At 43.8% G+C, this 16031-nt stretch overlaps 1 protein-coding gene across 10 annotated transcripts in view; it reads left to right on the top strand.

Annotated features, from left to right (window-relative positions):
• LOC123508845 overlaps positions 1 to 15838 on the top strand; it is a 21742-nt gene extending 5904 nt beyond the window's left edge. For 2 of the 10 annotated variants that reach the window (XM_045262791.1, XM_045262795.1), the window contains exons 2-6: positions 7168 to 7287; positions 7619 to 7878; positions 10430 to 11642; positions 12035 to 12165; positions 12875 to 15838. In XM_045262791.1, the coding sequence (XP_045118726.1) occupies positions 10512 to 11642; positions 12035 to 12165; positions 12875 to 14987 (3375 nt within the window). In that variant the 5' untranslated portion in view covers positions 7168 to 7287; positions 7619 to 7878; positions 10430 to 10511 and the 3' untranslated portion in view covers positions 14988 to 15838. The other 8 variants (XM_045262793.1, XM_045262796.1, XM_045262794.1 and 5 more) reach the window with 6 other exon arrangements.
• Positions 15839 to 16031: the final 193 nt, after the last annotated feature.

Here is a 16031-nt window from a genome sequence, read left to right on the forward strand (position 1 = left end):
AAAAGATACTAGTGATACTATGACTGATTATCTCTGTAGCCTTGAAAAATCAATAATGAAGTCCCAGGTGTCTCAAAACACAAGCTTTGTCCTGTGGTCGTGCTGACTAATGCTGGACTTACAACGGGAGAATGAGACAACTTTTTATCTCACTTCATAAAAGTTCACTGGGAATTACTTGACGTATACAAATGACGTTGAGATTTGTTTGCTGGAGAAATCCTTATTGTAGGTTAATGTGGAAAAGTAAGTTACGGAAATGATAAAAGTAGTATCAGGAATATATCTAAGCTTTTCACTATTTCACTGCTGCTGTACAATTTCTTGCCATAGTTACCTGCAACTTTACCTATTAATTCAGTTTTGTGTCACAGTCTTTTAAGAATTTATTTGGTGAAGTAAAATAATTAATAAAGAAAGAAAGAAAGGAACGAAGGAATACAAATAGATAGATAAATAAATGAAAAAGGCAGAAAAATGTTAAAATAACAACAAATGATAATAAAACAACAACAATAATAATAATAATAATAATAATAATAATAATAATAATAATAATAATAATAATAATAATAATAATAATAATAATAATAATAATAATAATAATAATAAAGCAATAATAATGATAATAATAATAATAATAATAATAATAATAATAATAATAATAATAATAATAATGATATCAGAAGTATCAACAGCAACAACATTAACATCATCATCATCATCATCATCATTATCATCATCATTATCATCATCAGTTGTAAAAAAAAAAAAAAATAAAAAGCATTTAAAATAAGTACCATAAACTATAAACTTCACAATCTCTCTCTCTCTCTCTCTCTCTCTCTCTCTCTCTCTCTCTCTCTCAGCGCCTTGAGTAAATAACGCGCAAATAACAAAGAGTGACCGTGGCAGTAATGACTACTCAACAAAACCTCCATTGTAAGAATTAATAAACAAATGAAGGGCAAGGAACAACAACAACAACAACAACAACAACAACAACAATTACAATTACACATATACGAGTGGGCGCGATAACTAATTTGAGGTCACCCGTCAATTAAGGAAGACTGTTAATACAATAATGTTGGCTTTGGAAGATGTGGAAATATTGGAAACTATCATATCTCTCTCTCTCTCTCTCTCTCTCTCTCTCTCTCTCTCTCTCTCTCTCTCTCTCTCTCTCTCTCTCTCTCTTTCTCTCTCTTTGTGGCTTTTATCATCCCACCTACTTCCTTTACTTTAATCAGCTGATAAAGGAAATGAATGAGTCAGGAATGAAACCGCTCTACATGAAACCATCCTACCTAGAGAGAGAGAGAGAGAGAGAGAGAGAGAGAGAGAGAGAGAGATTGTGGAGTTTATAGTTTATGGCACTTATTTGAAATGCATATAAGTAAAAAGCAGTGGCAATATTCTTGATTTATAGGAGAATTATAGAAGATTATATTGATTTCTGCTCTCCCATTTCCACTTCACTATTGCAAGAGTTAGCGGGTATCGTCATTTCTTTCATTCCTTTAATTTCTTTCATCTCTTTCACGTCATCTATAGTTTACTTCGTCTATAGTCCTGCCTGTATCTTTTCACCTTCCTGGGACTTTTTTTTTATTTCTATTTATACCATGTGGGCTTTTCACGGGAATTTCTGGGCTAAAGGGGATATTTTTTTTAGGGGTATCTCCTATCTCAAAGCCCACCCGCTAAGAAACCGTTGCCCAGAGTGAGGAAGCCCAACCTACACTCGGACCGTGGACAGGATTGGACTATGTGACGGGAGGAGTCAATACTACCATAAATCTTACTAATATTAATATAAAGTGTGGCTACAAGAATGAAGTGCAAAGAGGAATACAAAATTTAGTTATTCATATAGATTCGAACTTTTTTTTATATAAATTTGAGAATGTAAGAAAGATATAATGAAAAAAACATTCTTTCCAAATCAAATACTACTACTGCTACTACTACTACTACTACTACTACTACTACTACTACTACTACTACTACTACTACCACTATCACTACAACTATTATCATTATTGCTACTACTACTTCTACTACAACTACAGCTGCAATAACAACAACAACAACAATAACAACAACAGCAACTACTACTACTACTACTACTACTACTACTACTACTACTACTATCACTACCACTACCACTACTAATACTATTATCATTACTACTACTACTTCTGATACAACTACAACTGCAACAACAACAACAACAACAACAACAACAACTACTACTACTACTACTACTACTACTACTACTACTACTACTACTACTACTACTACTACTACTACTACTGCTACTACTACTACTCTACTCAGGGCGTTTCTTGCTACTGAAGACATTAGGGGCTGAGCTCAGACCCTTCCCGAAAAAAAACAAAACTGTATTTCTGTGCTTTTTAAGCTTTATGGCGACTTCAAAATGTGTCAAAATTAAATTATATTATATTGATAGAAACAGAATGATGCATGTATAGATAACAGAAATTAAAGCAAAAAAATTAATAGTTTGACTGAAGCGAAGTCATATTTCCTCTCTTCAGTTTTTAAATCATGTGAGAGGTTACATGATTTTCGTTTTTTAGTTTGCTGTACAGTTCTGTTATAGTTCTTCTGAAGTTGAATTATCCGGGGCGAAAGAAAAAAAAAACATGCCAGGCCAGGTGACGCCACTGCTACTACTACTACTACTACTACTACTACTACTACTACTACTACAACTACTACAATTATACTGCTACTACTACTACTACTACTACTACTACTACTACTACTACTACTACTACTACTACTACTACTACTACTACTACTACTACTACTACTACTACTACTACTACTACTACTACTACTACCACCACAACTACAACTACAACTACAACTACTACTACTACAAATACCACTACTATCTCTCTAAAGAGCGATTCTAAGTTACATCCTCTGTTGTTTTAAGAGATTTCGGAATTCAGTGCATAACAAGACAATAACACACTCATACAGCGAACAACAAGCACCATCACAGCATCATTATAAGGTTGTGTTTTTTGGACTGTCTTGCCAAGCTTATGATAAATGAGTCAATGGAGAGGTGGAGGAATCACACAGTTTTTGATTAAGCTGAAGAAACACAGATAACACAAACAAGTAATATAGGTAAACTGATAAAACAGGTGAAGAGGCGAACAAGAAAGAGGGTTACAGTCACACACACACACACACACACACACACACACACACGAACTACTACTACTACTACTACTACTACTACTACTACTACTAAATAAGACATTAACTTTAAAAACACGGATCAAGAAATCAAATCCTTTTTATCTACAATCGAATAAGAACAAATAAGTAACAACACGAAAAAATAAGTAAGGAAAGAAAGAAAAGGAGAAGAAAAACACCAGAATTTTAAACTAACTTAATTAACTCAAACTAAAATGAAAGCAAAACAAAGCCTTGAATAATCACACACACACACACACACACACACACACACACACACACACACACACACACACACACACAATTAGTTGAGTCAAGGCTGGCTGGTTTGACGGAGATAAGATTAGCAAGTTGTCATAATCTTTCAAGTTTTCATTCGCCGCTTGTATAATTTTTTCTCCCCTCCTGCTGAGTCACAACATGCAGTGCTCAGTGACTGGTGACTGGTGACTGGTTGGTGACTGGTGACTGGTTGCTGATTGGTTGGTGACAGGTGACCGGTGATTGGTTGGTTGGTTGGTAACTGGTGACTGGTTGGTGAATGGTGACGGATGACTGGTGACTGGTTGGTGAATGGTGACTGGTGACTGGTGACTAGTAACTGGTGACTAGTGACTGGATGGTTGGTGACTGGTAACTGGTGACTGGTGACTGGTGACTAGTTGGTGACTGGTGACTGGTAACTGATAACTGGTGACTGGTGACTTGTTGGTTGGTGACTGGTGACTAGTTGATGACTGGTGACTGGTAAGTGGTAACTGGTGACTGGTGACTGGTGACTAGTTGGTGACTGGTGACTGGTAACTGGTGACTGGTAACTGGTGACTGGTGACTGGTTGGTTGGTGACTGGTGAAAGGTGACTGATGACTGGTTGGTGGGTGACTGGTGACTGGTAATTGGTGACTTGTGATTAGTGACTGGTGAATAGTGACTGGTGACTGGTAATTGGTGACTGGTGACTAGTGACTGGCGAATAGTGACTGGTGACTGATAATTGGTGGCTGGTGACTGGTAACTAGTAACTGGTGATTGGTGACTGGATGGTTGGTGACTGGTGACTGGTAACTGATAACTGGTGACTGGTTGGTTGGTGACTGGTTGGTTGGTGACTGGTGACTGGTGACTAGTTGGTGACTGGTGACTGGTAACTGGTGACTGGTAACTGGTGACTGGTGACTGGTTGGTTGGTGACTGGTGACAGGTGACTTATGACTGGTTGGTGGGTGACTGGTGACTGGTAATTGGTGACTGGTGAATAGTGACTGGTGACTGGTAATTGGTGACTGGTGACTAGTGACTGGTGACTGGTAATTGGTGGCTGGTGACTGGTAACTAGTAACTGGTGACTGGTGACTGGTTGGTTGGTAACTGGTAACTAGTAACTGGTGACTGGTGACTGGTTGGTTGGTAACTGGTGACTGGTAACTGGTGACTGGTGACTGGTTGGTTGGTGACTGGTGACTGGTAACTAGTAATTTGTGACTGGTGACTGGTTGGTTGGTGACTGTTGTCTGGTAACTAGTAATTGGTGACTGGTAACTGGTTGCTTGGGTGACTGGTGACTGGTGACTGGTGACTGGTGACTGGTTGCTTGGGTGACTGGTGACTGGTGACTAGTTGGTGACTGGTGACTGGTGGCTGGTTGCTTGGGTGACTGGTGACTGGTGACTAGTTGGTGACTGGTGACTGGTGACTGGTTGCTGGGGTGACTGGTGACTGGTGAGTAGTTGGTGACTGGTGACTGGTGACTGGTTGCTTGGGTGACTGGTGACTGGTGACTAGTTGGTGACTGGTGACTGGTGACTAGTTGGTGACTGGTGACTGGTTGCTGGGGTGACTGGTGACTGGTGAGTAGTTGGTGACTGGTGACTGGTGACTGGTTGGGCGTGGCAGGAAGTGTGCAGTATACGTAGAGGAATGGTGCGCGTGTCCCTGGCCGGGTTTTCCTGCGTTTTCTTTTTTTCTTTTCTTTTTTCCTCTTATTTATCGGATTTGTCATTTTCCATTTTCCTGTTTATCTTTTTTTTCTTTACTTTTTATCTTTCGAAACGATATTTTTTATTGATGGCTAAATTTATTGACTTTTTGTTCTATTTTGCTTACTTTTTTTTATTATTCATTTGCTCGTCTACTTTTTTTTTCAATATTTAGTTTCAAAGTTGTGTTATTTATTCATTATTGATTTATTTGACTTTCTTTTCATATTCTTGTTATTTTTTTTATTGTCATTTATCTACTGACCGATTTATTTTTCATTATTCGTTGCAAAGTTGTGTTCCTTTTTATTTGCTTGGTATCTATTTATCAGCGAGTTTATATTCTATTTCGTTGTGCTTTATTTATTTATCTATTTTTCTTTCGTTGTATTATTCTGAAGGTTACTCGTATTAACTCTCACATCTCAGTAATTTGATGTCGTGGCTGTGAATACGTTTCTCTTTTAGACTTCTCAATTATATTCTTTTTCTCTTTTCTATTTCATTTATTATTTTTCTCGTATTTTTTATTTTCGTCTAGAAGGTTACGAAAAGCTAATATTATTTCCTGGAAGCTTCAATGCCGGATGTAAGTTTCAATATTTTACTTTCTCCAGACATTTTTCCTTACTTTAATATTATTATTATTATTATTATTATTATTATTATTATTATTATTATTATTGTCGTTGTTGTTGTTGTTGTTGTTATGTTGTGGTTTCGTACACAGTTTCTCATTTACATTTCGCAACGAACTTTTTCTTTCCTTTTTCTTGCCATTCTCTTCTTTTCACTCTTCATTTTGTTGTTATCATTCAATTATCATTAACTTTTTTCGTATGGAAGGTTAGGAGCGCCAGACATTACTTCTTGGTAATTCACTCCCCTCATTCTGTATCTTTCAACATTTTAATTCATGTATTCTAGAGACCTTTCCCGATTCTATTATGTATCACTATTTATTTTTCTATTTTATCTTTCTATCTATTTATCTTTTTCTATTCGCGTATCTTTTTGTTCTTACTTTCCTTCGATACATTCGCGAACTTTCACATTACACACATGAAAGGATGTAGGTTTCCCGGTAAATTCGAGTCACATTAACCTCTACAGTACAGGGACGCATTTCTACCTTCAGTTTTGGGTATGATTAGACGATTTTGTTTACATTAGAAAGCGTCTATGGAGGTCAGATTAATAGCCAGAGTCTTCACTGTTTCAACCCTCACATAAGTCTCTGAAGCTGTATAAAATCAACAAATAGTAACCAGAGTAATTATGAATACGCGTCATGGTGGTGAAGTGGTTAATTAAGTTCCTCCTTGAATATAATAGGCAAAATAATTCCTTAAGTGATTAATTACTCTCAACATGACCTGACCCAACACAACGTAACTGAACTGAGTGAAACTGAACGTAATGTAATCCAAGCTGATCCAGAAGAGCTGTGCCTAAACAAACTGAATCTAACCCAACCTAACCTCACAGTATTACATAACCAAACACAATATAACAACCAAAATTAATATAATCTAGTGTTATCTGATTAATGTTTTTTTTTTATTTTACTTAATGCATCTTTTCAAATTTCATCTTTCTATATGAATTAACTTGATTCAACCTAGCTTTCATTCAATCCTTCCTAAACCTGACTTGTTTTAACCTGACTTAATCTAACCTTACTTAATCTAACGTGTCTTAATCTAACCTACTTCAATGTAATTCTAACCTACCTTAATCTAACCTACCTTAACCTAACCTAACTTTAATATAACATAACTTAAAACAAACTTAATTTAACCTAACTTAATCTGACCTACCTCAAGTTAACCTAACCTAACCAAACCTAACTTATTATAACGTAACTTAACTTAACCTAACTTAGTCTGTCCTAACCTAACAATCTTTACTGCTTTTTACATTGCCTTTTTATAACACAAGTGTACCCGGTGGCAGTTACTTCAACCCCTGGGAATGTAGTGTGTGACCAGAGTGTTCCCGTACTACTACTACTACTACTACTACTACTACTACTACTACTACTACTACTACTGCTACTAGGTATTGCCCTTTAGTACAATAACGCGTTTCCATATTCATTCAGCTTACTATTTGGTGGTTTTATACAGCTTTAGAAAGTTATGTTGGGGATTGAAATAGTGAAGACTGTGGTCATTAATCTTCTTACCTCCACAAACTCTTCCTAATGTCAATAAAATGGTCTAATCGTACACAAATCTCAAGGTCAAAATGTGTTCCAGTACTGAAGGGGTTAAAGCAATATTGGGTGTATTTAACTATCAATGAAGCATTTAACACAATGAGACCAAACACTGATGACTTCTATACCCAAAAATAAAAAAAATAAGCAACCTTTTTCTTTTATTTTCAGGTTAAAAGAGCACTACCACCACCACCACCACCACCACCACCACCACCACTAAGAGCAATATCACCACCACTTTCAAGATTAGGCGTTTCTTCTTCCTTCTCCTGCCTCTCCAAGTGCTTTCCTCTCCTCCTCCTCCTCCTCCTCCTCCTTCTGCTCCTCCACCTTCTCCTGCAGCCATGTCACGCCCACAAGAGAGGATCTGATGCCCCTCATCGCCACACCTCCCATCATCCATCCAGGGAATGACATCGTGGCGACAGGTGAGATGGATGTGCTGGATGACTGGTGGGTGGGAGGAATGAGGTGATGAGTGTATAGGTGTGGACTTACTACCTATGCATGACTGATTGACTCATTAATTGACTGGAGAATGGTTAAGTTAATGAATGAATGACTACCTACATGACTGACTGGATGAGTGAGTTAATGCGTAAATGAGTGGATGACTGATTGGCTAACTGGCTGATTGACTGGTTAACTTACTGGGTGAATGATTAAATGAGTTTATAAGTGATTGACTGACTGGCTGCATAACTGACTGTCTCGATCTTGGCTGCAGTGGAAAGCAAATACATTTTTCTAGTTATGTATTTTATTTTCTAGCAGGAAGGAAAGACACTTGGAGTTTTGCATAAGGAAAAAGAGGTTTATAAAAGGATACGAAAATAATGTAACCCAATTGAATGATTGAATGAATAAATAAATATGTGGACTAATCAATAAAACTAGGAATTGTTGTTAGAATTCCACCTTTTGAGTTGAATCATAACAACATTGGGGAAAGAAGACTTTAAACTTTGTAGTCACACTCTTGTTTTCTGCGAAGACATAAGTAGTTAATAATAAATGAAACACAAAACCTGTATCTGTACTTAACAAGTGTAGATATTTGAAATCCTCGAGAAGATTGCACCAACTTTATATTACATTCCAAACAGATTAAATTTAGATAAGATACGTGGAGTAGTTTCTCGCATTATATTACAGAACTGACTGTCTTTGCGTGACTGCTGACTGTGAGTATGGCGTGCAGGTACAGGTGATACACGTGATTTCTGAGACTTGTTAAACTGAATGGTCTCGAATCACTGCACGACGAGACAATTAGCAGAAGGAATGCGTGAAGTCTTTATAAGTATACAAAAAGTTAACGATGAAACAAAGAATAGATTTTGCAATTTCTTTCCAGTTGGGAGATTGTTTGTGGTTGTAGAGCAAGTGAAAGTGTTTCAGAGTGATTAGTGATTAGGAAAAGATGTATCAAGAGGCAGTTAATTGCTTAAGTTAACTGACTGACTGACTGATATACTTCTAATATTTCTTTAACTGATTGACTGAGTGACAGATCTAATGGCTGACTGAATGGATGGCTGACTAATTGACTGGATGTATGGCTGCATGATTAACTGACTGATTAAATGACTCACTAATTTGACTAACTGGATGGCTGGTCGTTTGGATGAGTGACTGGCTGTCTGGCTGACTGACGGGATGGATGATTAAAGAATGTTTGGTTGACTGGATGGCTGTGTTCAGTGAGTGAGTGAGTGAGTGAGTAAATGAGTGAATGAGTGAATGAATGAGTGGATGAGTGGATGAGTAAGTAATTGCTGACAAACAACGACTAGCCAAGAGAACAACATGAAGGGTTGTCTGACTGACTGACTCACTCACTGAGTGACTGATTAACTTGATTAAGCAACCAGCTGATACGAATTACAGATAGCTAGAGAGAGAGAGAGAGAGAGAGAGAGAGAGAGAGAGAGAGAGTTATTACGTCAGAAACCGAACTATTACGCAACACAAACTTACAAACATACTAACAGACGCACGTACGCTTGCCTCACGTCACCTGTCGCAGCGTTCCTAGTAAAACATGCGTACTATCTCACTTCCGGGCCAAAGTTTTTTTTTTTTTTTCTAGATAAGATTGAACAGATAAAAAGAGAGAAAGAGATAGAAGAACCCGGTGATAATGGTGAACAAGAGATAGTGCTGGGACTTTGAGTGGTGATGTTGCCTGTGTGCTTGTGGTGATGTTATGGTGATTAGCGACGGGTGCGTGATGTGATGTGATCGAGACTAATAGTAAAGCGTCCTAAATGGTGAACGATAAGGTAATAGTGAGTGATGGCAGCTATGTTTGTGATGTTATGGTGATTAATGACAAGGCTAGTGTGATGTGATGTGATGTGACCTGAATAGTGACTTGTGGTAACGTGACCTAGTGCCTGAGTGCGTTACAAGGGCAGCGGAGTGGTTGGTAGTGGTGAGTAACCTTCGTGACCTCAGCCAAGGGTCAACGTGTCCCGTGACGAGCATCGCGTGGTGGGAACTGTGTAAGACTGTAAGGTAATGCTTGATCACTTTCCAGTCCCTAACTTTCCTTCTTGAGTCATGAAGCGATCCTTGGTAAATGTTGTCGTGGTGGCGTTAGTGAATGTTTAAAAAGTAACAGTCGTACATGAAACTTTTTTTTTTTTTTTGTCTTCTTTTACCTCCCACTTTCCTCGGCCAGCCACTCCACTCAAGAAATATATACGGATTTCTACTTGAGTGCTAAGTGTGTAAAGTATGTATAAAAAAGTAATGCTATATAGTATTTTCAGTATATACTAATCTTTTGATACCAGAATTTGAGTGCAGGTTTTGCATTATGCAGCAAACACCGCCAGCTGCCACTGTATCACACTCCAGCAGCGGCGGTGAGTGCAGGGCGGCGCGGCTGAGTGGTGTGAGGCGCTGTCACTGGCTAAGAATAATCATCCATTTAAAGGAAGAATGATTGCTAAACATTTCACGTTGTTACAGGTGAAGCCTCGCGCTTTGTGGTGTGTGGTGACGCGCGGCGGGGAGTGGGGCCTGCCCTTCACCTGCGGAGGCGCGTGAGAGCATGAGTGACTGTGTGGACGACAGGACGCCCCTGCTGCAGCCCTTCGTCCGGGGCAGCTCCCTCCGAACCCCCGTCAGGTTGTACAAGACACCTCCAGACATCTACACCCAAAACCCAATCTATGGCCCCAACTGCAAGCCCCCGCTGCCGCCCCGCCCCGCCGAGTGGCTGCAGAGACGGCCCCTGCTGAGGAGGTCACACTCTGTCAACGAGGGGGAGCGTCAGGAGACGCAGATCCCATCCTTCAGCCATGTGCCGCCTCAGCAGGTGCGCAGTGTGGAGGAGTGGCGCGCCCCTGCAGCCCTCCCGCCCCTCCACAGAAGCCGCATCGCCCCTACCGCAGGGGACGCCACAGTGGCACCTCAGAGGGACACTTACGGCAGAGGCGAGGAAAGCCACTCACGAAATGGCTATCCGTTTGCCTCCATGCCGCGCTTCAAGAGGACTCACCACGCCTCGCCGCCGCCGCCTGCCTCGCCAGACATGCGCAGGCTGGGAATGTCTACCTTCCGCAAGGGGCCGCCCTCCCCCTCTCCCAGCAGGCGGGCGGCCACGCCGACCGACGAAAGAACGAGTGCGAGAAAGGAAAGGTCTTACGACTCCAAACTTCCAACTTTTAGCGACAATTCTTTCTTAAGAAGATTTTGTAGAAGTGGAAGGTCACAGACGCCACCCCCTCCCTGCCCGTCACCTTCCTCCCTCCGCTCCCCCGTCACCTACAGGAGAGAGATCCCCGTCCCTCAGTCACCAGGTCCCTTCAGGAGGTACGGCAGCGTACCCATGAACAAATCAGAGTATCCGCCACACCCGAGCATTGGTGACGCCGTCGGCAGGTCCAGCTCCTTCAGACACCCGAGGCTGGAGAGGACCCGCTACTCCGCCTTGGCCCCACAGCTGCCGGCCCTGTCCTCCTCCTCGCACCTCACCATGGACGAGAAGTACCCGCTCCTGGACACTGACTTCCAGAGATACGGCACGACCGACGACGGCCAGGGCGGAGGCTGGAGCACCAGGACGCCGCCACCGCACCGCAGAGATCTTCCCCACGTACACACCGACTGGCAATGCACACAGTACACCGCGGCTTCCGAGAGGCGTGACCCGCGGCGCTTCTCCTACCTCCGCATGCCCGTGAGAACCTGTTACTGTATGCACACACTTCCACACCTGACACACCTGGCAGGCACATCAGACACAGAGAGACATACTGTCTTCCACTGACACACTTTGCTTAACTGACTAATATTTTAGCGTCACAAGACCATTTGGAGCCTCATTCATAAAACTGCCTCCATATCTCACTCTTCCACCTGGCTTCTCTCCTTTCCTTGCTTCTTTTTATCCGGAAATGTGTGTTTTCTCCCTTCATTTTGCTCCGTAGTATAAGTTTGTAACACTGCCCCCTCCACATGGAAAAAATAAAACTACATACGCGAGGTACAAATCAAGATATGAGTTGACAAGCACATAACAATTAAAATATTTCAAAAGACACATGTGTAATGGAATGATTGATTTTGCAGGAGACGCAGACACAGAGCTATGTGTCCACCACCCTCACTGAAGACCTGCCCGCCTCCACCACCACCACCACCACCTCCATCTCCACCACCTGCTCTCCCAGACCACCTGGATCTTTGGATATGGACGACAGGTAACACCCACCCACCTACCCAAACACACACTCACCCACCCACCCACCCACCCACCCACACACACACACACACACACACACGCGAGTAGTGTAGTGGTTAGCACGCTCGACTCACAATTGAGAGGGCTGGGTTCGAGTCCCGGAGCAGCGAGGCAAATGGGCAAGCCTCTTAATGTGTGGCCCCTGTTCACCTAGCAGCAAATAGGTACGGGATGTAACTCGAGGGGTTGTGGCCTCGCTTTCCCGGTGTGTGGAGTGTGTTGTGGTCTCAGTCCTAACCGAAGATCAGTCTATGAGCTCTGAGCTCTCTCCGGAATGGGGAAGACTGGCTGGGTGACCAACTGGCGACCGAGGTGAATTACACACACACACACACACACACACACACACACACACACACACATATACACACAACAATAAAAGTGATTTTTGTCATAATTTTAAATTGATCAGTACTTGTCTATGTCTTTGCGTCTGTAATCTTTAACAATCTAGCTCTTCATAAAGAGTATTTTCAAAGGTCACGTAGATAATTTAGTCCGATATTTTTCCCCATCACTTATGTAGAATATCTAGTAAAATATTGGAATTATAAAAATGACCTTGAAAAATCCAGCAAAACTTGCCATAGAGTAGGCTGAAAGTGGTCGTGATAAGAGGGCCAAATGTTCAAGGCTGCGGTGTGACGGTCACTGTACATTGTCCTCAGGAGTTCAACTCGGCGATCATGGGAGAGGAGTCACAGCGGCGTCCTGGATACTGATGACCTCGGTGTTGGGCCGCAGCACAGAATTATCAGCAGCCCGCCTCTGAGCCTGTGTCGCGTCTCCTCGGACAGCGGGTACAGCACGTGCAGCAACAGCAGCGCCGCCTCCAGGAGCGATTCAGTTGTGTCAGATAGCGAGGGTGACATGATCGCCTGGTTCGGCAGCCGCCTCAACCTGAAGGAAGAAGAGTCCTTGGCCACCAAGTCCGCCACTGACCATTTCTCCTACCTGATGGAGAAGGAGGAGGAGTACCTGGTGTGCCTGCGTACCATCCTCAGGGACTACCGGGAGATGAACTCCAAGACTCCCTCACTCATCCGCCAGCATTTCGACCTCATCTTCAAGCAGGTGGAGGTGATTTACGCCTTCCAGATGGCGCTGCAGGACAACCTGACGGAGACGCGTGGACAGCCGGACAAGCTGGCCCTGGTGTTCACCAACGATCAGTTTCAGTGCTACAGCCGCTACATGGTTATGACGCCAGCAGTGCAGCGAGATCTCCTGCAGTACGCCAGCCACTTCAAGGAGCACTTTCCAGACCTCAAACGTAACATCCTCAAGCCTTCCCTGCGCATCAACTTCTACGCCATGATCCTGGACAGCTTCAAGAAGGAGGCGTCTCAGGAAGTGAAGAGCAAGCTGCAGGAAGCCATCGACTACCTGAACCAAGTGAAGCGCAAAGCCAACACAGAGATGACCCTGAACACTGTGATCCACAGCCCCGTGGACCTCAGGCTGGGAGGCGACATGCTGTACATCGGGGAGCTCAACTACATAGGCGGAGGGACGCTGCAAAAGAAGAAGTACCAACTGATTCTGTTCGAAAACCTCCTTGTCATTACATCCATGAAGCTTCCTTACTTCAAGTACAAGACTCACTACCGCATGGAGCAGCTGGAGTCCGTGGTGGGCTTCGGGGACAACGAGCTGCACCTCAACGTCCTCTCCGAGGGACAGACGCAGCTGGCCACGCTCAAGTTCAGGATCAAGAGTACGAAGGTCAGGGACGAGTGGATCAGCGAGCTGCAGAAGATCACCAGACGCAACACCAAGCTGACGCAAAGCCGAGGCTCCGTCAGCATGCTACAAATACCGCGTCAGCAGTTCCGTACGCTGCCTCTCGACCTGACCCGCGTGTTCCCGCTGCTGAAGGAGATGATGATGGACGATGCTGCGGGCGAGGCGGGGCGGGAGCTGGTGGACGGGTACAGCTTGCCCAACATGAGTCATTACGAAGAGATGTACGTTAACAAACTTTCCTCATTACTCAACCCAGAGATCCAGAGGCCGCCCGAGGCTCTCGGCGACCTGCTGGAGAAGCTTCATCGCCTCCACAGCAAGAAATTTCTACCTGTCCTGCAAAGGTCTCATAAAGTGAGCGACTTCGTTGACTACTTGGCGGAGAACCTGGAGGAGCTGCAGGTGTACATCGACTATCTGGTGGTTCGCTCCCAGCTGACGGTGAAGCTGGACGAGGAGCCCCAGGCCGGCCCGTACATCTGTCCTGTGCAGCACGTGTATGGCATCTACTTCGGGCTCACGAAGGAACTGTGCAGCTCAGAAAAGAGTAAAAAGTCCGCCCAGCGTGTCATAAGAAGGCTGCGAGAGGACATTGATCTGGCGCAAGTACGGGTGCTGAAGGAGGCCATCGTGAACGGCCGCGTGGACTTCCAGCGCAGCGGCATCCTGCTGCTGTACAGCCCCATGGAGGTGAAGACTCGTAAGAAGGAGATCCGTGCCGGGGAGTACATCGTGCTGCTCTTTGAAAACGTCATCATCCTCACCAGGCCCAAGCAGCCTTACTACGAGTACGTGATGGACATCTGGCTGGACCAAGTGAACCTCGGCCCGCCAGCTAACCACGACTGCACCTTCAGGGTGGAGGTGCGCCAGGGCGGCAGGAAGGAGCCTATCACCTACGAGATGTGCGCCACTAGTGCCGAGTTGAAGCAGAAATGGATGAGAAGACTCCAACAGCAGATGTTGGTGCAGGTGGCAAAGATAAGGGAACGTGTGGCCTCTGTGGGAGACGCAGCGGTGGGCGGGAGTCGCTAATTAGAGGGGATGCGTCAGACAGCGAGGATTGCTCGCTACTAGTCACTCGCACGGTTGCAGGGGAGGCACCAACAGCCGGGAGGTGTTGGTGTGTCATTTACACGGCATTCAACGGTACCGTGATTCGGCACACGAGTCGAGAAGTGACCACCACTGACGAAGGCGCCGCTGAGCTGTGAGGATGTGTTGGGATTGTGTTGTGGATACTCGTCGATAGTGTTTCACTCCCACTCCTGCCTACTTACGCGACACTCATGTTCCTTAGTGTGCATTGACCAAAGTGTGGTGTTGAGCACCGACTAACTTGTACTGCCTTGAGTCTGAGCCAGGGCAGTGCAGCAGCGGCGGCAACACACTGCTGCTGTGCACGAGTGGCCTTCCTCGCCCAGACACTCTTCCTATACTCTTACCAAACCTGTGATCGACAGCAGGGTTGCTCGTTCACGCTGGCTTGTTACGTTGAGGCGCGTCAACACACGCGGGCAGGATTAAGAGAATGACGCGGGTGTTCAGTGTGGTCACCACGTAGGTGCGCTGGGAACGCTCTCGTGCACGTAGCACATTAGTGGTAACAGGACAGTATTGTGAATTGCTTCCACGTGTCTCAAGGTAGAGGTGTAATAGTTAACTTAATCTGTGTCTTTGTTCTATGGATGTTTTCTAAAGATTAAATTTATATTTTAAATGAAACAGAATTGTTACTTTTTAACTAGACCAGGGAAGGAACTGACCTTGCCGGATTCTCTCTCTCTCGCAACAGACTCCAGACTCCCTTCCGATTCCTTCCTGCGTAGTATTCTCAGGTGTACCTTGTGCTGTCTGAATATATATTGAATACTGCTTTCCTTGCACTCGTGTCTCTGTGTCCTTCCTCGACGGGACCAAGAAGTCAACTGAGGCTCGGCGGCTTCTTCAGGAGCAATCTCAGACAGGCAAGGCGAGGAGTAGCGACGGGTGAGTATTGTGGCATCCACCGCCAGATAGTGCTGCTGCTGCTGCTTCGCTTCTCACCCTCAGTCTGTTCTGAGTCAATCGCCGTGACGT

The sequence above is a fragment of the Portunus trituberculatus genome, chromosome 25 (assembly GCF_017591435.1).
Source record: "Portunus trituberculatus isolate SZX2019 chromosome 25, ASM1759143v1, whole genome shotgun sequence".
In the NCBI taxonomy this organism is placed as follows: domain Eukaryota; kingdom Metazoa; phylum Arthropoda; class Malacostraca; order Decapoda; family Portunidae; genus Portunus; species Portunus trituberculatus.